This window comes from Corythoichthys intestinalis, chromosome 4 (genome assembly GCF_030265065.1).
Source record: "Corythoichthys intestinalis isolate RoL2023-P3 chromosome 4, ASM3026506v1, whole genome shotgun sequence".
NCBI lineage: Eukaryota > Metazoa > Chordata > Actinopteri > Syngnathiformes > Syngnathidae > Corythoichthys > Corythoichthys intestinalis.
Window position 1 is genome coordinate 48,547,503 of NC_080398.1, and position 23,044 is coordinate 48,570,546.

The 23,044-nt window shown below is 40.3% G+C and overlaps 1 protein-coding gene across 4 annotated transcripts in view; it reads left to right on the forward strand.

The window, feature by feature from the left end:
- cd22 (cd22 molecule) overlaps nucleotides 1-23,044 on the forward strand; it is a 47,941-nt gene that overhangs the window by 13,813 nt on the left and 11,084 nt on the right. For 2 of the 4 annotated variants that reach the window (XM_057835522.1, XM_057835521.1), the window contains exons 5-14: nucleotides 5,047-5,158; nucleotides 5,450-5,595; nucleotides 5,743-5,863; nucleotides 5,944-6,080; nucleotides 8,856-8,978; nucleotides 9,252-9,398; nucleotides 14,149-14,254; nucleotides 14,492-14,655; nucleotides 22,444-22,593; nucleotides 22,681-22,812. In XM_057835522.1, the coding sequence (XP_057691505.1) occupies nucleotides 5,047-5,158; nucleotides 5,450-5,595; nucleotides 5,743-5,863; nucleotides 5,944-6,080; nucleotides 8,856-8,978; nucleotides 9,252-9,398; nucleotides 14,149-14,254; nucleotides 14,492-14,655; nucleotides 22,444-22,593; nucleotides 22,681-22,812 (1,338 nt within the window). Of the gene's footprint in view, nucleotides 1-5,046; nucleotides 5,159-5,449; nucleotides 5,596-5,742; nucleotides 5,864-5,943; nucleotides 6,081-8,855; nucleotides 8,979-9,251; nucleotides 9,399-14,148; nucleotides 14,255-14,491; nucleotides 14,656-22,443; nucleotides 22,594-22,680; nucleotides 22,813-23,044 lie in introns of those variants that run through there. The other 2 variants (XM_057835526.1, XM_057835525.1) reach the window with 2 other exon arrangements.

A 23,044-nucleotide genomic window follows, 5' to 3' on the forward strand; every position in this document is an offset into this window, starting at 1 on the left:
GTATCATGAATTTATTTCCTCCATAAGAAATAACTGAATTGCATTTAAAGCGCGGAACATTTCCCATGATCCCCCATGTTACCCCTAAATGACAATTCATTTTTTATGTGTGTAAATAAACTGGGGGACATGGTTATTGTTCTCTTGGAAGCACAAAAGATTTGGATGTACTTCGATACAAAATATCACTGGAGACAATGAGGGAAAGCGAAGAGCAGATGGGGGTTCTGTTGATGCGACATGCTCGAATGCCACCTAGCGGGACGCCAACAGACAGACAAAGTGAAATCAAGAATTCGCATGTCAGCGAGAGAGAGGCTTTTCTGGATTTCGCTCGCATTGTGAGAATTTGGTCACATAATGAGACTCTTTCTTTCTTTCTTTCTTTCTTTCTTTCTTTCTTTCTTTCTTTCTTTCTTTCTTTCTTTCTTTCTTTCTTTCTTTCTTTCTTTCTTTCTGTCTGTCTGTCTGTCTGTCTGTCTGTCTGTCTGTCTGTCTGTCTGTCTGTCTGTCTGTCTGGTGTGAAAAATCCAAACAAACATACAGCATTCATTTGTGTTTACATTCAGTTCAACCCGAAAAGAAAAAGGCAGACGGGAGAAGCTGAAGCTTATTGAATCCCGCCCCCAGTTTACTATAGGACGCAGAAAATATCGAATAACAATTTTGACATTTCAGATTGTGTAATGATTACAAGGTGTTTTTTTCCCTCCCCTTGATTGTTCATTTTCCCAAGTCATTGTGGATCGCGGCGATTTGTTCGTTATGTTGATTAAAGATTAGTTCATAATTCAGAGGTTAGTTCATTCTGTTGATTCGATCCAGAAGATAGGGAATAGCTGCGGACCGATGGCAGGCCGTGTCCGCCACCCTCTTTCGTCAATTTAATACTCGTCGCGGTTTTCATTCCGACGAACACTCATCTCCAAGTTGCGCAGCTCCGTAGTAATTTTCATTACAATTCTGGTTGTGGCAGCGTTGGAAGCCGCTAGGTCATTCTTCACCTGTAATATATAACCACAGGCCTTGTTGAGGCTGGTGTGGACTCCAGCGATAGCGCTGACGGCAGTAGTGGCCAATTCCACTGATCTCCTTTGGCTTTCCAGCACTTTCGTGAAGATACGACGAATCAAGTGGGCTCCTAGTCCCTGCAGAAAAATCGCAGCCAGCAGCGCAACAAAAAGATACACATCCTCGATGTCTTCAACTTCGAGTGTGGTCAGACACAGCGGCCGCCATTTTCCCCAGCTATCCTCCACAAATCCAGACTTGAAAGTGTTGCCCGGGGATGGGCGTTGTCCAGGTTCTGGTCGGCTTGTTGAGTATATCTTGTCAAGGGCACTCAGTGACCAATAGACCCTACTCACATGACGTCACAACCACGCCCCCAAGCCATATTGTCCGTCAACTCGTCGTTGTTGATGCATTACCGCTACGTAAATTCCTCCTACTATGGCGTGTTTTTCTGCTTGTTAACATTAATAATCAAAATGGTGAAGGCGTGTGTGGCGGTCGGTTGCAATAACAGAGAAGATAGACGGAGAGACTTGAGGTTCTACCGTATTCCGAGAGACCGGGAGAGGAGAGCGAGATTGACTGCTGCAATTCGACGAGAAAACTGGGCTCCAAACGATTACCACAGATTACGTAGTAGTCATTTTATATCTGGTAAGATACATTTAATATATATTTAGAGGGTTTTGGGCTGACAACCACAATTAAGATCATTGCTAGGCTAATCGCCGACAACATACCGTTTCAAATTCAAGATGCTTATTTCTTCCACCATCTTTATTTTTTGAATAATATTTAGCTGGTAACAAGTGAAAGAACCTGGCCTCATCTACGGATCATCGGTTAAACAGGGGTGTCCAAACTTTTTGCAAAGGGAGCCAGATTTGGTGTGGTAAAAATGTGGGGGGCTACCTGGGCTGATTTACGTAGAACAATACATTTAAAGAAATTTTAGCAAGCCCTTCTGTGTGTCACATTTGCTTTATTTTTTTTTTTTTTAATTCATAATTTCAACAATCTTGCCTTTGTGGCGTTCTCTTTCGACCCTTGCGAAATACTGCTGTTGTGAAATTAAATTAGCTTCAAGTTGCTATAATTTCTCGCTGCGTATCTTCCCTGTAATGTCGTACATGTCAGCGTGTCTTGTTCGGTAATATTATTGCGTCACATCGAACTCTTTAAAAACAGCGACTGTCTCTTTGCAAATGAGGCAGACACAGTTGTTGCGTGTTTTATTGAAGAAATAGTCCAATATCCACCTATCCTTGAAGCGTCGGCCATCACAGTCAACTTTTTTTTTTTATTGATTGTCGCCATTTTAGAAAATTGGGTCACACGGGGTAATGTTGTTTAGAGTGCTGCTCTTAAAGTTTTTCAAACTTTCGTGAGAATAGGCTGATTTTGTGTGGACAAGTTAGTTGTAGATATCAGGGTAGCAGATGTCAGGCAGAGAGGGAGAAGACAGCGGGTCGCAAAATATCGATTTAGGCATCAAATATGGATCTGGCGAATGGATAGACTGAAGCTTTTCCACATAACGCCTTTTATGCAACGCATCCAATGAGTTTACAGCGTCTGAAAGCACCGGGGCTTCCATGAGTTGCTCTATCAACTGAACGACTAATTGAAACCATGGCGGCCGGATACAGCGACACGTCATTCTGTGACGTTGGTGAGTAGGGTCTATTGGCCAGTTCCATGCCTTTACAGAATGTCACAGCACTACTATTAACAGTCAACTGTCTGTACGCTTACAGAGCCAAATGGTTATCTGTCCTTGTGACAGATTTCTGGTTGAGTTCTGTTTGCATTAGCCTTGATTTCTTTTCTTTTTTTACTTTTTTTTTTCTAAATTTCGTTTTTATTTTTTTGTTATTATTTTCTTCCTTCCTTTGTTTTGGGTAAACTTGGTTTTGTTTACAGGTTTGACTGTCACACAGACATTGTTCTCCTTTTGTACAGTTTTTATCATGACCAAACGTTAGATCAATTCAGCAACGTAATTGTTTAACAAAATTTATACCTACTTTTAAAAACAGCCAACGACCCTGAGCTGGTCAGGAAAATAAAGGCTTACTAAGATTGCACTTTCAAAAGAGCGTTAAATGCAAATACAAACTAATATTCCTGAACGTTTTTTCAAACTTTGCAGAATTGAATATATATATTATATATGTATATATTAGGGCTGTCAAATGATTAAAAATTTTAATCGAGTTAATTACAGCTTAAAAATTAATTAATTGTAATTAGTCGCAATTAATCGCAATTCAGAACATCTCTAAATTATGCCATATTTTTCTGTAAATTATTGTTGGAATGGAACGATAAGACACACGACGGATATATACATACAACCAACTGTACATAAGTACTGTATTTATTTATTTATTGTAACAATAAATCCACAAATGGCATTATTAACATTCTTTCTGTTAAAGTGATCCACGGATAGAAAGACTTGAAGTTCTTAAAAGATAATTGTTATTGTTAGAAGTTATAGTAATTTTATATTTAAACCCCTCTTCATGTTTTCGTTTTAATAAAATTTGTAAAATTTTCAATCAAAAGTAGAGTTAATATAATAATAATAACAATAAAAATAACAATAATAAAAACAGAGTGACCGAAGTCTAAGTTTTACGTGTATTTTGCATAGCTATTTTGATATGGAATGCCAGTTCATTTTGCATTGTTGTTTAACTGTGTGTCAGAATAGGGCCTCCTTACTATAGACTGAAGTGCTTTTCTTTTTGTGAACATTATTTTTTTTTTGGAGAGATAGGAATATTATTTTTGTTGTGCTTATCTTACCCAAAATACAACAAGAGACACATAATTGCCACTAAAAGAAAGAAAACTTACCGAAATATGTGTGGAGCACAAATAGCAATTTGCATTGCATTGTGAATACAGCATGAACTGATTCTCCCACGTTTAGAAGAAATAATATGAGTATGGAACGGCGCTGCCCCCAAGCGGCCGGTGGCGTTCTCTTCACTCTTAATGTCCATAAACGGCCTCATTGTAATCTGTTTGAGGCAATGTGCAAGCGGGTCATTTAGTGCATGCGTTAATTGCGTCAAATATTTTAACATGATTAATTTAAAAAATTAATTAACACCCGTTAACGCGATAATTTTGACAGCCCTAGTGTGTGTATATATATATATATATATATATATATATACCTTCAACCTAAATTACGAATGCATAAACTATCAAATTAGCTTACACAAAAACTTACAACCCTTTTTTGTTGGTCTTAACAGGGAGTAGCTGTATCCAGCCATGTTAGATGAGTTTTGTCATATTCACTATTGCCACTAATTGGCAGTGTATCCACCCAAATCAATAAAACTAAATGCAAACACTTAAAAAAAACAATACAGCGCCACTCTAATTAAAGCATTCCTCAAACCAGCAAAATTTGATTTGAAGCTTTTTTCTAATCGAATTACTCGAGTTAATCGATTAATTGTTGTAGTACTAATTATTACCACTTACTACCCACTGTCAAAGTGTCCTTGGGCAAGACACTGAAATCCAAATTGCTCAGTGGGCATGGCAACACCTTGCGTGGCAACAGCATCACCTATTATACATTAATTGTGTGAGGAAAAAAACATACATAAGTCCCTTTCATTTACACCAACATTAGATCCCGTGCACAATTTAACGATACCCACAGCAATAGCCGCATGAAATATTGCAAAGATGATAACGACTGGTTCTGATTTACAATGTTGGAGATGTTAATTTAAAAACTTTGTATACTTTCTTTAGTGTGGTTACATTTTGCAGGCAACTTCATTGTATTGTATTGTTAGTTCACACACTTTGGTAATTATGGTAATAGCTCTTCTATTGGATATCATTATGTTGTACAAGTGGAAAAAATGTTTTGGCATTTTGGTGCATCTTACAGTCTTTATAATCTTTCTTCATGACAAATTAAGCCTTTTTCCTACATCTCTACATGCAATATTATACCATGCTTATGTTTATGATTTTTTTTCCTCATCTTTCTAGGTCACACAGTCAAAGAGGTCATGTGGTTTCGTGTATCAGCAAATGGTCGACGGGAGTTCACCTATCACACGGACCAAAACCAAATCAGCCTGTCTTATCGCAGCCGCACACGGTAATGGATTGGAAATAAGATGCATAACAATGGCAAAACTATTTGGACAAACTTGTTTATTAATGAATCAGTGAAGGTTTGGGACCCAGTTACAGGGAACGAGTTGAATTTGAACCCTAATCCTCAGATCTGTCAGACAGCTATGCAACCCACAAATACACTGTACTGCCCAAACATTTTTATATTTTCTTACATTTTCACCCAATACCTTTGTCCATATTCTGAATAGTTTTGAGACAATCTAATAAATCTAAATCTATGAATATTTCTCTCATTCTCACCACATTGCAGCTACATTGGTGGCAGCTACTCCAGCTGTTCAGTCCAAATTCGGGCTGTCAAGCTGAGCGATGCAGGCCAGTACCACTTCAGATTTGAGACAGACCAACCGCTGGGACGATGGACCTCTCCAGACACCATCACTCTAGATGTAACAGGTTGTTCTTTTGCCAACTAAAACTGCTGAATCAGTAGTGACAGATACTACGGATGAAATTCAAGAAGTTTGTCCAAGCAGCACTTTTCTTGCCAGGCATTCACACAAGCTCTGACTTTGGTTTTGTGCAAATGTGTGCATGTGTCAGACCTCCAGGTCCAGATGCATCCAACCAGGCCAGCCAACATGTTTGGCTTTGGGGAGACTGTGTTTGTAGGCTGCCAGGCCACAGGATGTGCTGCCCCAGGGAGGAGCCTTGCATTGTACAGGTGAGTGGATGCTCATCAAATCTGATTTTCATTTATCCAAAGCAAAACACAACAATACTACAGATCCAATTTTAACACAGGAATGGTCTAAACCTGGGTTCCTATGAGAAATGGATGACTATCAAACGCTTCGACAGAATGCACATTGGTGCATATATCTGTCGACCAATTCCACCACAGAATGTGCAATCCCCGGCCCTCTCTCTGGCTCTTGGCCGTAAGTTGCTGCAGTTACATCACACCAGCTCTCCTTTTGTGTTTGCAATAAAGTGCATTTGCATGTTTTGTCATACTACATAGCAGAGGTGGGTAGTAACGTGTTACTCCGTTACTTTTACTTGAGTAACTTTTTGAGAAAAATGTACTTTAAGAGTAGTTTTACCATGCCATACTTTTTACTTTTACCTGAGTAAAATTATGAAGAACATTACTCTTACTCCGCCACTTTGGACTACACTACAATTGTTACATTTTCCTGTTTATTTAACATTTTAGATTGAACTTTATTTTTGCCAGAGATCCCACAGTGGAGCTACCAATTTCACTCATGGGACGTCGCAACAATAATCACAAGACTCCATTATAACAATCAGACTTAAAATTACAGTCACATGACCACACACAATCTTGCAGGCCAATGCCGGCCTCTTTATTCACGTGGTGTCTTTATAGTTAAGTAAAAAAAAAAAAAAAAAACTTTTTTACAGAGGCTCCTGGCATCAACATTACTCGAAAGTGCTGATTTCGGCTTTTCTCCCAATTTTTACTTGGCACTGATAGACCACGGAAAAGCGGAGATATGATTGCTTTAATTTAATGGTAGGAAATGTTTTCTCCTAGCACTTCTTTGGATGGGTGATGTTTCATTTCTGTAGATTTTCAAGTCGGAATTCGATCATTTTTGTGTATGTTTTTGGCAAAATACGGTCATGAGTCCTTTAGCGACGCTACAGTATAGATGAAATTGTGCTGACAAAAAAATGTACCATTGTTTAAAAAAAAAAATCAGACAAAAGCAGTTGCTTATTACTTGTGTATTATTTTCACTTAATACTTTTTTTCTTTTACTTGTACTTGAGGAATATTATCTTGAAGTAGCCCTACTCTTGGGTAAACTTGTTGCCTACTCTATTAACTTCTGCTAAATAGATAACAATCACATTTTTATAAATACGTTTAACATAGATGCTAAGAGGTAGTTCAGCTTAACTCAAATCTATTTAAATGGCACTTTCAAAACAGCCACAGTTACATCGAAGCATCTTAAAGAACATAAGATATAAAACACCATGGATGATGATATACAGTTGTGGTCAAAAGTTTACATACACTTGTGAAGAATCATGGCTCATGTCATGGCTCTCTTGAGTTTCCAGTTATTTCTACAACTCTGATTTTTCTCTGATAGAGTGATTGGAACAGATACTTCTTTGTCACAAAAAACATTCATGAAGTTTGGTTCTTCTATAACTTTATTATGGGTGAACAGAAAAAAAGTGATCAAATCTGCTGGGTCAAAAATATACATACAGCAGCGCTAATATTTGGTAACATGTCCCTTGGCCATTTTCACTTCAATTAGGCGCTTTTGGTAGCCATCCACAAGCTTCTGGCAGGCTTCTGCTTGAATCTTTGACCACTCCTCTTGACAGAATTGGTGCAGTTCAGTTAAATTTGATGGCTTTCTGACATGGACTTGTTTCTTCAGCATTGTCCACAAGTTCTCAATGGGGTTTAAGTCAGGACTTTGGGAAGGCCATTCGAAAACCTTAACTAGCCTGATTTAGCCATTCTATTACCTCTTTTGATGTTTGTTTGGGGTCATTGTCCTGTTGGAACACCCAACTGCGCCCAAGACCCAATCTTTGGGCTGATGACGTTAGGTTATCTTGAAGAATTTGAAGGTAATCCTCCTTCTTCATTATCCCATTTACTCTCTGTAAAGCACCAGTTCCATTGGCAGCAAAACAGCCCCACAGCATAATACTACCATCACCGTGCTTGATGGTAGGCATGGTGTACTTGGGGTTAAAGGCCTCACCTTTTCTCCTCCAAACATATTGCTGGGCATTGTGGCCAAACAGCTCGATTTTTGTTTCGTCTGACCACAGAACTTTCTTCCAGAAGGTCTTATCTTTGTCCATGTGATCAGCAGCATAATTCAGTCGCGCCTTAAGGTGTCGCTTTTGGAGCAAGGGCTTCCTTCTTGCACGGCAGCCTCTCAGTCCATGGAGATGCAAAACACGCTTGACTGTGGACACTGACACCTGTGTTCCAGCAGCTTCTAATTCTTGGCAGATCTGCTTTTTGGTGATTCTCAGTTGAATCTTCACCCTCCTGACCAATTTTCTCTCAGCAGCAGGTGATAGCTTGCGTTTTCTTCCTGATCATTGCAGTGACAAAACAGTCCCATGCACTTTATACTTACAAACAATTGTTTGCACTGTTGCTCTTGGGACCTGCAGCTGCTTTGAAATGGCTCCAAGTGACTTTCCTGACTTGTTCAAGTCAATGATTCGCTTTTTCAGATCCATGCTGAGCTCCTTTGACTTTCCCATTGTAGTGTTTGTGGGCGTTTGCATCCAATGAGCCCTATTTAAATGGCCTCAGAGAAGTCACCAGCGCACCACTCATAATCACTCACAAGAAGTTAAGAGGCCATGCTATGAAGCTCATTTCACTGACACAACTTTCTAAGTCACCAAAATTGCTAATTCGTGTTGCTGTATGTATATTTTTGACCCAGCAGATTTGATCACTTTTTCTGTTAACCCATAATAAAGTCATAAAAGAACCAAACTTCACGAATTTTTTTTGTGACAAAGAAGTATCTGTTCCAATCACTCTATCAGAGAAAAATCAGAGTTGTAGAAATAACTGGAAACTCAAGAGAGCCATGACATTATGTTCTTCACAAGCGTATGTAAACTTTTGACCACAACTGTATTTGTTATTCGTCATTTCATACCCTTCTTTTGTTTCTTCCCATTAGATGTTCCTCATTCTACATCCATCCGAGTTTCACCATCAGGGGAAGTAACGGAAGGTGGGTCGGTCACTCTGTTGTGCAGTAGTGAAGCAGCCCCACCAATAGAGAGCTTTGCCTGGTTCAAAGGTACTGCACGGTCTAATGATGCAATGGTGTAGAACTGCATTGCATCATAGTGACAACTGTTCCCATAGTATTTTCCCTTATACAGCAACCAAAATATTTATGTGAAAACGCCTTTCAACATAATTTTGTTATATTGTCTACCCAGCATGAAACTTTTAACAATAATAAGAAAAATTACCTGGTACCTCTCAGATACTGTCAATTAAAACGTCAAAACATGTATTTTTAGTTAGGGTGAGAGATGTGTAACATATAGGTGTCTCCTCAACATAGACATGGAGACTGGCAGCATTCCAGACAGTTACGGGCCTCAACTCCACCTTTCCCGCCTCAAATACACAGATAGAGGAGAGTACTTCTGTGTGGCGCGGAACTCACTCGGAACCGAACGCTCCAAACCACTTCTTCTCAACGTGACATGTACTTCCTCTCTTCACTCATTGTTAATTAGAAGAAGCATTAGACTCGATGTTAATTCTATTGATAATAAAGTCAAACCAACTCACAGGAATGGAAAAAATAATTTTCATGTTTACTTTAGTATGTTTACACAAGTCACAATTTTTCTATTAATGTCGCTGTTGTGCTTGCAATGCATTCCATCTTCTAATGAGCCAATCCTAAACCCCATAAAATAGTCGCAGATCCATTTATGAGATGAAGCTAATGTTGCAGCCACAGTTGCAGTCAGAAGTTATTGTACATTCATCATGGGCATTGATGTACAAGTCCATTCTGGACGCTTGAATACGATTTATATCGACTGTTCTTTTTCCAGAGTGTATTAATACAACACTGTACATTTTCAATTACTGTAATGCAAGGGCGTAGGTTTGCATAGGGACGGTAGGGACCCCACCAACTTTTAAGAAACCTCATTTGCATTATATAATGACATCAGTTATATACAGTAGGTCATTTAGATTGTCTTTCCATTTGTTGGAAGGATGGAATTGACCTGACCATTATTAAGTGAATTACAGTACTTTCATCATGTTTAGACTTACATTAACCCCTTTTCACTTGCTGAATGTGCCAGTCTATTTCTTCCCTCAAACGCACGTTTGATTTGCTGATGACATAACCCCCCATCCCCCCCCGCCCAGCCCACAGACCCACACACAAGTATTTACAGCTCAACAGAAAGACAACATGCAGCCTCCTCCACCCCCTTAGAGGACAAGGGATATTAGAAGTTTTTTTCCGCCAGCAGCAGCCACTGTAAGTAATGTAAAAAGACATCAATGTTGTGTAGGTGGGAACCAGACAACTAATTTTGCTACTGAAAGTCCGACCTGCATCCAAGTTAGCATAACATCATAATCTGTTTCTCGAACTCCAGGAGGAAGCTGCATTGAGAGAAATAGGGAGAGAGAAAGCCTCCTGCATGTTTTCTACTGTTATATTAATCAATAAACTATAAGAAATGTAGTGAACTGAGGATTACCCCCTTATAGATAGTTAATCGATGATTAACAAGTTTGTATTTTGTGTGTATGTTAATATACAGTGTATCACAAAAGTGAGTACACCCCTTGCATTTCTGCAGATATTTAAGTATATCTTTTCATGTGAAAACATTGACAAAATGAAATTTGGGCCTGTCGTTGGGCAACACGGACTTTCAACTACTCCACAGATTTTCTATGGGTTTGAGATCTGAAGACTGGCTAGGCCACTCCAGGACCTTGAAATGCTTCTTACGAAGCCACTCCTTTGTTGCCCTGGCTGTGTGTTCGGGATCATTGTCATGCTGAAAGACCCAGCCATATCTCATCTTCAATGGCCTTGGTGATGGAAGAAGATTTTCACTCATAATCTCTCGATACATGGCCCCATTCAGTCTTTCCTTTACACAGATCAGTTGTCCTGGTCCCTTTGCAGAAAAACAGCCGCAAAGCATGATGTTTCCACCCCCATCCTTCCCAGTGGGTATGGTGTTCTTCGGATGCAATTAAGTATTCTTTCTCCTCCAAACATGAGAACCTGTGTTTCTACCAAAAAGTTCTATTTTGGTTTCATCTGACCATAACACATTCTCCCAGTCCTCTTCTGGATCATCCAAATGCTCTCTAGCAAACCGCAGACGGGCCTGGACGTGAACTAGCTTCAGCAGGGGGGACACATTTGGCAGTGCAGGATTTGAGTCCCTGGCGGCGCATTGTGTTACCTGGCGGCGCATTGTGTTACTGATAGTAGCCTTTGTTACGTGGTCCCAGCTCTCTGTAGGTCATTCAATAGGTTCCCCGTGTGGTTCTGGGATTTTTGGTCACCGTTCTTGTTATCATTTTGACGCCGCGGGGTGAGATCTTGCATGGAGCCCCAGATCGAGGGAGATTATCAGTGGTCTTAGATGTCTTCCATTTTCTAATAATTGCTCCCACAGTTGATTTTTTTTTACACCAAGCGTTTTACCTATTGCAGATTCAGTCTTCCCAGCTCGGTGCAGGTCTACAATTTTGTCTCTGGTGTCCTTGGACAGCTCTTTGGTCTTGGCCATAGTGGAGTTTGGAGTGTGACTGACTGAGTTGTGGACAGGCGTCTTTTACACCGATAATGAGTTTAAAAAGGTGCCATTAATACAGGTAACGAGTGGAGCCTCGTTTGACCTCGTTAGACCCCGTTAGAAGAAGTTAGACCTCTTTGACAGCCAGAAATCTTGCTTGTTTGTAGGTGACCAAATACTTATTTTGCACTCTAATTTGGAAATAAATTCTTTAAAAACCAAACAATGTGATTTTCTGTTTTTTTTCCCACATTCTGTCTCTCATGGTTGAGATGTACCCAGGTTGACAATTACAGGCCCCTCTAATCTTTTCAAGTAGGAAACTTGCACAATTGGTGGTTGACTAAATACTTATTTGCTCCACTGTACAAACAAACTACTTCCCTAAATGTCCAAATTGAGTACTGCTTGTCATTTTCCCTCCAAAATGTCATGTGACTCACTAGTGTTACTAGGTCCAGGTGTGCATAGGGAGCAGGTGTGTTCAAATTTGTAGAGCAGCTCTCACACTCTCTCATACTGGTCACTGAAAGTTCCAACATGGCACCACATGGCAAAGAACTCTCTGAGGATCTTAAAAGATGTATTGTTACGCTACATAAGGATTGCCAAGGCTACAAGAAGATTGCAAACACCCTGAAACTGAGCTGCAGCACAGTGGCTAAGATCATCTAGCATTTTAAAAGTGTAGGGTCCACTCAGAACAGGCCTCGGGTTGGTCGTCCAAAGAAGCTGAGCGTACTGTACGTGCTGAGCGTCACATCCCAAATGCTTTCTTTGAAAGATTGTCGCAGGAGTGCTGTCAGCATTGCTGCAGAGATTGAAGAGGTGGGGGGTCAGCCTGTTAGTGCTCAAACGCCACACTCTATATCAAATTGGTGTGCATGGCTGTCACCCAAGGAGAAAGTCTCCTCTGAAGTCTGTTCTGAAGACGGTACACAAGAAAGCCCACAAACAGTTTGCTGAAGACATGTCAACAAAGCACATGGATTACCGGAACCATGTCCTATGGTCTGATGAGAAGAAGATTAATTTGTTTGGTTCCGATCGTCTCAAGCATGTGTGGCGGCGACCAGGTTAGGAGTACAAAGATAAGTGTGTCATCCCTACAGTCAAGCATGGGGGTGGGAATGTCATGATCTGGGGCTGCATGAGTGCTGCAGGTGTTGGAGAGTTACATTCCACTGAGGGAAACATGTACTCCAACATGTACTGTGAAATACTGCAGCAGAGCATGATCCTCTCCCTCCAGAAACTGGGTCACAGGGCTGTGTTCCAGCATGACAATGACCCCAAACACACCTCCAAGATGACCACTGCTTTACTGAAGAGGCTGAGGGTAAAGGTGATGGACTGGCCAATCATGTCTCCGGACTTGAACCCAATAGAACATCTTTGGGGATCCTCAAGCGGAAGGCAGAGATGTGCAAAGTCTCAAATATCCGGCAGCTACGCAACGTCGTCATGGAGGAGTGGACGAGCATTCCAGTGGCAGCCTGTGAAGCTCTGGTCAACTCCATGCCCAGGAGAGTAAAGGCAGTTCTGTATAATCGTGGTGGTCACACACAATATTGACAGTTCACATGTTGTATGTTAATATTGACAACTTTCACTAAGGCAGCACTCAATTTGGACATTTAGGGATGTAGTTAATGGGTGTACTCACTTTTGTTGCCAGATGTTTAGATATTAATGGCTATATTTTGAGTTATTTTGAGGGGAAAATAAATTAACTCTATTATATAAGCTGCACTCAGACTAGTTTTCATTGTGTCAAAGTGTCATTTTGTCAGTGTTGTCCCATGAAAAGATATACTTAAATATCTGCAGAAATGCGAGGGGTGTACTCACTTTTGTGATACATTGTAATTTGTGTGTAAATATTGCAATTTAAATTTGCTAATAGAATCCAGAAATGTATCCTGGAAGTTTTCAAAATCTTACTTTAGTAGTTTTTGAAAATAAAGGTTTGAATCAAACGCTGTATCACCTGAACCAATACACATGAAAGTTAGTATAAGTCAATACAGATTATTTTGCATTGATCACATAGCCTATCAATAAATTAGGTTCATATTGGTGAGAAATGTAGCCCTGACCCCCTGTTCACCCCCGTCTGTTTGGTCTAATACATGTCCCGTCCCCAACAAATACTGTACATGCAGGTGATGCTGTTATATGGTCCCTGCCAATGTTGAGACCAAACCTATGCCCTTGCTGTATCGTTAAAAAACAAAAATTAAAAGCAAATTCTTTCAAATTCACACAGGGAAAAAATGTGCATATTAACATAGACCCCACCACCTAACCCCCACCCAGGCACATCACTGGTCTCCAATACGTACATACCAAAGCTCCATTCTCAGTTTCTACATATTGAGTGTCACAGTTTTATTCTAAAATGGATTGAACTGATATTTTTCCTCAATTTTTGCTACTTGCAATAGTATAAGTGGGTGGGAGATGGTTAGGGTCATTTTTGGCCTGTGAAGTGCTTTGAGACATTATTGTGATCAAATTTTGTATGTTTCTGACATTTGCCAATTTGACATTCAGTGCATTTTTCGTTTTTGTAGTATCAACAGTATCGCAAACAAATGTGGCTAATGGAATGTACTATACTGTACGTTTCAAAGTCACAGAGTGTTCTTTGTCCCTTTTTAGTCCCTCCAAAAAACACCCGTGTGCTGATAACACCGCCCGGTGACATCCGAGAAGGTACCTATGTGAACCTCAGCTGTGTCAGCAGTTCCTACCCTCCTCCCAGCAGGTGGTATTTCCTTGACAACGATCATTATCCACAAAATGAACTTTGTGTTTTTGTCATCCGCTCGATATTTGATTGTGTTTCTCTTTATTCAATATTATGTTTGTCAGTTTTTGTCTTGAATTAGGGCTGTGTAAAATAGTTTTATTTGAATTGGGCATTTTTCAACTGTAAGCTGGCTGTACTGATGAGTTATTTTTTGCTCAGTCCATCATCATCATCATCCCTATCCTCCTTTAGGTATTCTTGGTATAGCATCTTAGGTGACCAGGTGTTAGATAAAGGCAGCATCAAGAACTTGACGTTCCCCTCAGTGCGTGCTCACCACGCTGGACAGTACTACTGCTCGGCATGGAACAGATTAGGACACCAAACCTCTCATGTCGTCGCTCTCACCGTCTTGTGTAAGTTGTGCTTCTGTGTGTTTGATTGAAACCATGCTTGTTAACCAAGGAGCCATCAATCAGAGATGAGCCTGGGAATAATGTGTCACTTGTCAGATTGTGTATCTGCCTCCTCTCCTCAACCACTTTATAGTCAAGCTTTCCATCTCTTGCTCCCTATTTGTCTGTCCAACAGCCTCTTTTTACCTTACGCTGGCAATGTTTAGTCCTCTACATTAACATCAGAACATTATTTGTTTGTCTTTTGTTTTAATCCACTTGATTTATTTGTGCGGTACCTTATACCGTCATGGCAAAAGCTTTTGTATGTCTTGAGTACAAAAAGTGAAAACAGAAAAAAAATATAGAGAGCTATAGATATGCCGGCAGCAAGGACCTCTTGTGTGGAGTTTGCATCTTTAGCCTGCGTGTGTGTAGGTTTTCTGAACATAACTTCAACCCATTTACATTTAGACTTTTACATTTTGGTAAACCAAGACAGTAAATTGTCTCGAGTTTTGAATGTGATTGATTGTTTGTTCTTATTTTCGTTGCAAGTGTTGTCCCGCCTCTCATCCAGCCAGCCTGGATAGGCTACCATTAACCAGCGACCATAATAATAAGAAGCTTTAATAATAGATGTCCACAGCATTTGTAATTGAAATTAAGGCTCCTTATTTGTTTTGACAGTAGTTATTTTTTTCTTAGTTTCTGGACTCCAAGCCGCTACTTTTTTCCCTCATTTATAGTCCAGTGCAGCATATTTGTGGATTTATTTGGGTTAAAAGGTAACACTTTGTTTGACAGCGGCGCCATAAGACTGCCATAAGACTGTGACATGACATAATCATGGGCATTAATGAATGCTTGTGACAGATGATCATCAGGTCTCATTCGACAATTATGTCACTAACTCCATTTATGTTGAGCTCGGATCTTTTACATCCATTCAAAATGGAGATCATTTGCCGGATGACACAAAATGACATCTGTCGTAAACATTCGTTAATGCTAATGGCAGTGTCATGTCATAATTATGATAGTCTTATGACAGTCTGAGTGCGCCACTGTCAAGTAAACCGTTACCAAATTCCAAAACTAGCAATTAATGAAACAACTAGAGCAGTAACTGAAGAGATAATTAGCACAGAACATGAATTTTGATTTGTTATTTACATCTATAGCACTGCAATGCATGCTAGGAGCAGGCATGAAAATCTCTCACCTTTCGGCGATATTCGCCGTTTTGTAGTCAAAAAGGATGACTTACGTGAATCGTGTAGATCCGAGGAGAAAATTTTTAAGGGGGATGGGGGGGTCGGGTGTAGGCATGTGCCGGTTACCTTCACGGTTTACCATGCTATGAAAACGTCGCGGTTACAAAACCACTAAAATTTTCCGTCATAGAGTAGTACGTATTCGTTATTTTTCATGTGTCAAAAATGCAGCCAGAAGTGGCTTGGCGCGGCAGCGCTTACCCCTTCCCCTGTTTGATGCTGCGTGTGTCAGTGACGCAATTCCAGCAAACCCAAAAATAAACACTCGAAACACAAGGCGTAAATTCTTCAATTTATTGATCTCTCAAATCGTGGTAACGGAAATATACCAAATGAATACATTTAAAACGTACAATCGTATTTTTCCACGTGTGAGTAGCTTCAACAGTTTAGCTTCTTGAAAAAGTTCGCCAAAAACAAAACGCACATTTTCCTTTCAAATTCAATATACAAAGTTACTAAAAACTTACAAAGACGAATGATAGGCAAGGCTTAGCTAGGACAGCAACTTCATTGAGGTTAATCACAGCCGCTGAGAGAGAAACAAGTTTGTATGCAGGGGGGAAAAAAAAGAGAGCGTCAAAGATCGCTGATTGCGACAGATGATCTTGTCCTAAGCACAAATTCACGTTCGCTGGACGAGATGAGGTCTCACTCCCAATTTTTTTTTAGATGAATGCATTTGCCAGCATAGTGAATTTGGTGAGTAATGGTTTCAAACGTTTTCATATTTTGCAGTATGACAAAGTTACTGCCGTTCGTTGCAGCTTGCGTTGAACACTGCCAGAGCTAGCCAAATCTCCAGTGAAAAACTAGCTCCCGTTAAGTTAGCGTCAAGCTTGTGTATTTAACAGTAATATAAAAGCAGTGCTGTCAGTTATGTGAGTAATGCGTAACTGTAATCTGATTACTTTCTTTCAGTAAAGAGCAATCTAACGCGTTCATTTTTCTAAATCAGTAATCTGATTAAAATTACTTTCCTTGATGCCTGTGCGTTACTATTTTGTTGTTGCCCCATAATGTATGTAGAATGAAGAATACTGTAGTCATGGGAGTGACATCACGTGTCACATTTTCTAATCGGGGATGGAAAAAAAACGGGTCACGTGTATTACCATGATGCGTGAGCCGTGAGCGCTGGGAGTTCGCGGCCAAAACAACATAGCCTTGCTACCTCGCCAGGATGCAATGAAATAGGCAGGAGATATACTAAAAACAGCTGCATTTGCACACTGGAAACACAGCCATTACTTCACATTTTTGTCCAGTAAATATGACAAAACATCTCCGTGCGCTGCGAACTTTGCGCTGGCTCAAAAAGACTGTCGGCCGCTACAGTGCCTTGCAAAAGTATTCGGCCCCCTTGAACCTTGCAACCTTTCGCTACATTTCAGGCTTCAAACATAAAGATATAAAATTTTAATTTTTTGTCAAGAATCAACAACAAGTGGGACACAATCGTGAAGTGGAACAAAACTTATTGGATAATTTAAACTTTTTTAACAAATAAATAACTGAAAAGTGGGGCGTGCAATATTATTCGGCCCCCTTGCGTTAATACTTTGTAGCGCCACCTTTTGCTCCAGTTACAGCTGCAAGTCACTTGGGGTATGTTTCTATCAATTTTGCACATCGAGAGACTGACATTCTTGCCCATTCTTCCTTGCAAAACAGCTCGAGCTCAGTGAGGTTGGATGGAGAGTGTTTGTGAACAGCAGTCTTCAGCTCTTTCCACAGATTCTCGATTGGATTCAGGTCTGGACTTTGACTTGGCTATTCTAACACCTGGATACGTTTATTTTTTAACCATTCCGTTGTAGATTTGCCTTTATGTTTTGGATCATTGTCCTGTTGGAAGATAAATCTCCGTCCCAGTCTCAGGTCTTGTGCAGATACCAACAGGTTTTCTTCCAGAATGTTCCTGTATTTGGCTGCATCCATCTTCCCGTCAATTTTACCCATCTTCCCTGTCCCTGCTGAAGAAAAGCAGGCCCAAACCATGATGCTGCCACCACCATGTTTGACAGTGGGGATGGTGTGTTCAGGGTGATGAGCTGTGTTGCTTTTATGCCAAACATATCGTTTTGCATTGTGGCCAAAAAGTTCAATTTTGGTTTCATCTGACCAGAGCACCTTCTTCCACATGTTTGGTGTGTCTCCCAGGTGGCTTGTGGCAAACTTTAAACGAGACTTTTTATGGATATCTTTGAGGAATGGCTTTCTTCTTGCCACTCTTCCATAAAGGCCAGATTTGTGCAGTGTACCACTGATTGTTGTCCTATGGACAGACTCTCCCACCTCAGCTGTAGATCTCTGCAGTTCATCTAGAGTGATCATGGGCCTCTTGGCTGCATCTCTGATCAGTTTTCTCCTTGTTTGAGAAGAAAGTTTGGAAGGACGGCCGGGTCTTGGTAGATTTGCAGTGGTCTGATGCTCCTTCCATTTCAATATGATGGCTTGCACAGTGCTCCTTGAGATGTTTAAAGCTTTGGAAATCTTTTTGTATCCAAATCCGGCTTTAAACTTCTCCACAACAGTATCTCGGACCTGCCTGGTGTGTTCCTTGGTTTTCATAATGCTCTCTGCACTTTAAACAGAACCCTGAGACTATCACAGAGCAGGTGCATTTATACGGAGACTTGATTACACACAGGTGGATTCTATTTATCATCATCGGTCATTTAGGACAACATTGGATCATTCAGAGCTCGTGTTCAATCCTTGGTTACAGCTCAGTTGTTGTTGAAGGTTTTGAAAGCATAGGTTTAAAGAAATTCTAAATATCCATCTTGACTCCTCAGCTGTAGTTTTGGCTAAGCAATGCAAACGGCTGTCTCTAAGGTCACATGATCTATTCGAAAAATAATTTGGACCCATTATGAAATACTTTGAAGGATTCTTGTTCATTTCATTCATTTTTGTTGTTTTATTGCTCTAAAACTTTTATAGACAACATTTAATGGCCATATTCACTGGTCTTTATTTTAAAGGGGATGTTCAGAATTTTTTACATTAGGCTTAATCTTTGAGTTAGCCGGGGTTTAATTAGTCGTTGGAGTTGATTTGAAAAAATTCTGTGCAGTTTGCCAGTTATTTGTTAGTTTCAGGGCTCCGGAGTGGCTAAGCTAGCGCGAGTCAATGGTGGTTGAAATCAACTCCTTCAACTAATTAAATCCCCACTAACTCGAATCTTAAGCCTCATGTGAAAAATTAAAATAGTCAAATTCGCCTCATGTAGGACGTTTCGCTAACGGAGGACATTTTGGCAGAACGCCGGAACATATTTCCTCCACACCTTTCTCACCTTTTTAACCCCTGACCCATTTTCATGCCTGTAGGAGGCATGTTGGATGACAACAAGGTTGACAGCAGGTGACAGTAGAGGTTGACTGTTTCCCCCAAGAAAACAGTGATGGCCAAGTGAAGCTTTTTGAAGCAATGAAGCTTTGTAGCTAATTGACTCAAGGCTTCATGGTGGTTCATTTGGTCTTGTGACAGTCTGTGATGCCGCTGTCAAATAAAGTGTTACCGGTTGATATCTTTTGGTGTAAATATCCCATAATACAGTGAGGAGAGCTGTGTCCTATAGTCCAGTGCGGCTTAGCTATGAACAAGTGCCGTTTTCGTGTCAAATTTGGTGGGTGGCGGCTTCTAGTCAGGTGCGACTAATAGTGCGAAAATGATGGGTAGTTAAGCTCCATGCACATTTAAACAAAAACATTAAAATGAAAAACGTCTAATTTATTCAAAATGGGAATTATTAAACGGAGTGCAGTCCGAGAGCGCTTCATGTACATCATACAGTAGTTGGCTACTTTAAAGTGCGTACAACAGGATTAAAAAAACGTCTTAAATAGCATTATTATGTGAATTAGAATCATATTTTGAGACGATTCAACTGTATACAACAAATTGGCTAATCGCAGATGACGAGAAACTAGTCTTTTAATCTGCAGTTTAGCCACGCCTAACATTATAGGGCTCTAGCGTCTCCAACAGGCGGATGACGTCGGCAGCAGAATGGTTTCATCTGATTTAGACTCCAGCCCATTGAGGGGGAATTATTCATGACAGGGAAAATGCGACGAAGAGAGCAGCAAAATGTCATTATCCAATCTCTCTACTCCAATATTTTTACAGGATATTCTTTTCATCGAAGTATTTTCCCCAATTGCTAAATAAATGGTATGGTCATGACAAATAACAGTCTTGTGCTAAAGGAATATGAAATATTAAAAATCAATTTATCCAGTACAACATGGCAAAATTACTCCACAATGATCAAAACTGTCCACTTCTTTCACTTACTGAACTATATTTTATGCCATCGGCTATTGTCATTTCCCTGCCTGCCACGGCTTCAGAGACGAAGGAAAGAGCGTAAACAACGGTGGGCTAGCAGTGCTTGTCGCCGGGAATAAACGCCGAAAATAGCCCATTTTCGGTGCAAAAAAAAAAACGGCCAACATCGAAGCACAGCTGCGCGTGGCCAAGCCGAGGAAAGCGTATTCTCGGCGGGCACGCAAGGAGGACCAAACGGGCAGGGTCAGCCAACCCGTCGTTCTACTGGGGCCAAGGCAGGCTGTCTGTGCTTGCCGCCGGGAATGAACGCTAAAAATAGCCCATTCTCGACCGACATCAGAGCACGGAGCTGCTCGTAGTCAAGCCGAGGAAAGCGCATTCTAAGTGGGCACACAAAGTGGACCAGGGGGGCGACAAGCCGCCGATCACCGGCCACAAAATGCAAGCCCCTTCCTTATTAAAACGTTTGCCTCAATCCCAGTATTTGACATCATACAAAACACGATGTTTACTCACTTCCTTGTAAGTTCAATGGTCCCACAGCTGTCAGAATTGTTTACGCCAATCTTGGGGGAACGGGAACTTTTTGAAACCCAAAAAGGCTCGTACGCCTCTTCCTGGAGCAGAAAAATTTTTCTCCAGCACATTTGGCTGGCGTGATGCGAAAAATAAACGAATTAATCCGCAAAATCAACTGAATCCGCAGTTGCTCTGCATACTGTAGTATTGGATGTATACTGAAGATGACTATCCCGCTGACGTCACATGCGGAATCCTCGTCAATCCAGAAAGTCGCTCATTTTCATGGCGCGGGATTCAAAAACCTGAATCAATATATCGATCTCTTCCATACACATTCAAGCGGTCCATTTCATTCAGGAGCATAAAATACCGTGGAAAATATTAAATAAACATGCTTTTTGCTGTCAGACGCACTTTAAACAGGACGCTATTTTTTTCTTTTTTTTATCCATGTATGTGTGTGTACACTGCATAAATGGGTCCTTGCTATAAATTTTAAAAAGGATTAAGCGGGAAACTCAGAGGGCTCTATATGTTTGTATTGATCACTGTAAATATTGACCCAGACATATGGCGGAAAACACTCAGGTGACTTGAAGTTCACGCTGAGACCCCCAGTTTGGCCAAATTTCAAATGTGCATGTGTGATATATCATTGGAAAGCTTAAAATAAAACCTCAATTTTCTGGGGGAAGAAAAAATTTGGACAGGAGGGCATTTTTTATTTTAAAAACAGTTTTTTAAACAGCAAAATCCTATCCGGAGGTGAGAGCACGCACGAGCAGAATTACAGACGCCATGACTTCAACGAGATATTATCGCGTACTTACCTTCTTTCGAGCCAAAAACTCCATGTCGCATGTATCACTGAGTGTCAAGACACAGCTGAGAATGGCCACAGCTGGATTTCGGGGGGATTTTATCGGTGAAACATGGAAATATAACAAGGGTCGTGGTGCAGAAATCGCACACATCAAGCAGTGGTCGAGATGTTCTTTTTCATACAGTATATTTACCCTTTTTAAACAGTTTTTTTTGGTTTATTTTTCTTTTGTTTGAATCAATTATTTATCATCTAACATATCAAGGAAAATGCGACAGTAACAAAAAAAAAATACAATTTAGCGATAGTTATGAGGTAGATATCCGAGACTTTATCACAGACGCCATTTTTTTTTTATTTTGACGTAATTTGTTTCAAAGTTTAAAATATGCGAGTGAATAATTTTTTAAAGTCTTTTTTTTTCTTTTTTTTAAACAAAATATTAGATATCAATTAATGATTCTAAGCTAAAAAGGACAGACATTTTGAATAATAAATATAATTACTTACCTTGTTTTCATGGCTGGGTTGAAACAAAAACGGTTGCGCGACGTCTGTAAACGGGGGTTTCCAGGGTAAAACTGGCAAATCAAAAATAGTTCGGGGGCTTAATGCGCCATAAATCTGCTATGGTAGCATATAGACATATTGTTCTATCAAACACAACAGTTGTTTGAGCTTAAAATACAGCAGTTTCTTTTAAAGAGGAGTGCAAGAGCAGAAACTGCTTTTTCAGTCTTGTCTGTTTTCCGCCATATACTTTTTAATGCATCCAGAAATTGTCACCCCCAAAAAATCTATATGCTTTTTCGGAACAACGAATGAGACAAGTGGTTTGTCAGTTTTGTCAAATGAGTCTAAGTTATCATGTCTTCATCCATGCAGACCCTCCCAAGAACACGTCCGTGATGGCTCGCCCTTCAAGTGTGGTGGATGCTGGCCGGCCTTTGACTCTGACCTGCAGCAGTCAGGCGAACCCAGCCGTGGACAACTTCACTTGGCATCGTTTAACACACAACGGAGCATCAGTACAATGTTCGCAGTGTTATACCTCAAGTTAAACTAAACACAGGCGAAATGTATCAAGGTGCTGTTCATTTTACGTCCCCCTCCCTCATGCAGCGTGGGGTAGCCGGACTGGCCCTGTGTTCACATTCTCAGAGGTCGGGCCTGGGGAGAGCGGTCAGTACTACTGTGAGGCTCGAAACCGCATAGGGGTCCACAGCTCTCCTGTCCTCACAGTACGAGTCAGAGGTACACAAACAGTACAACATGCCATGTATTCTTTGCAGCGTTGTTTTTGGGAACCCTTTTAATTTTCATCTTAGTTTTAATCTTTTGGACGATAACACATATAAGTCTTGTCATATTTTAGTCATCTCAAAATGTGTTTGTCTTCATCTAGTTTTTGTTGAAGTAAACTCAAAACGAATTTTGTCTAGTTTAAGTCGATGTTTACTAAAATATGTTTTCGTCTGTAAAATTT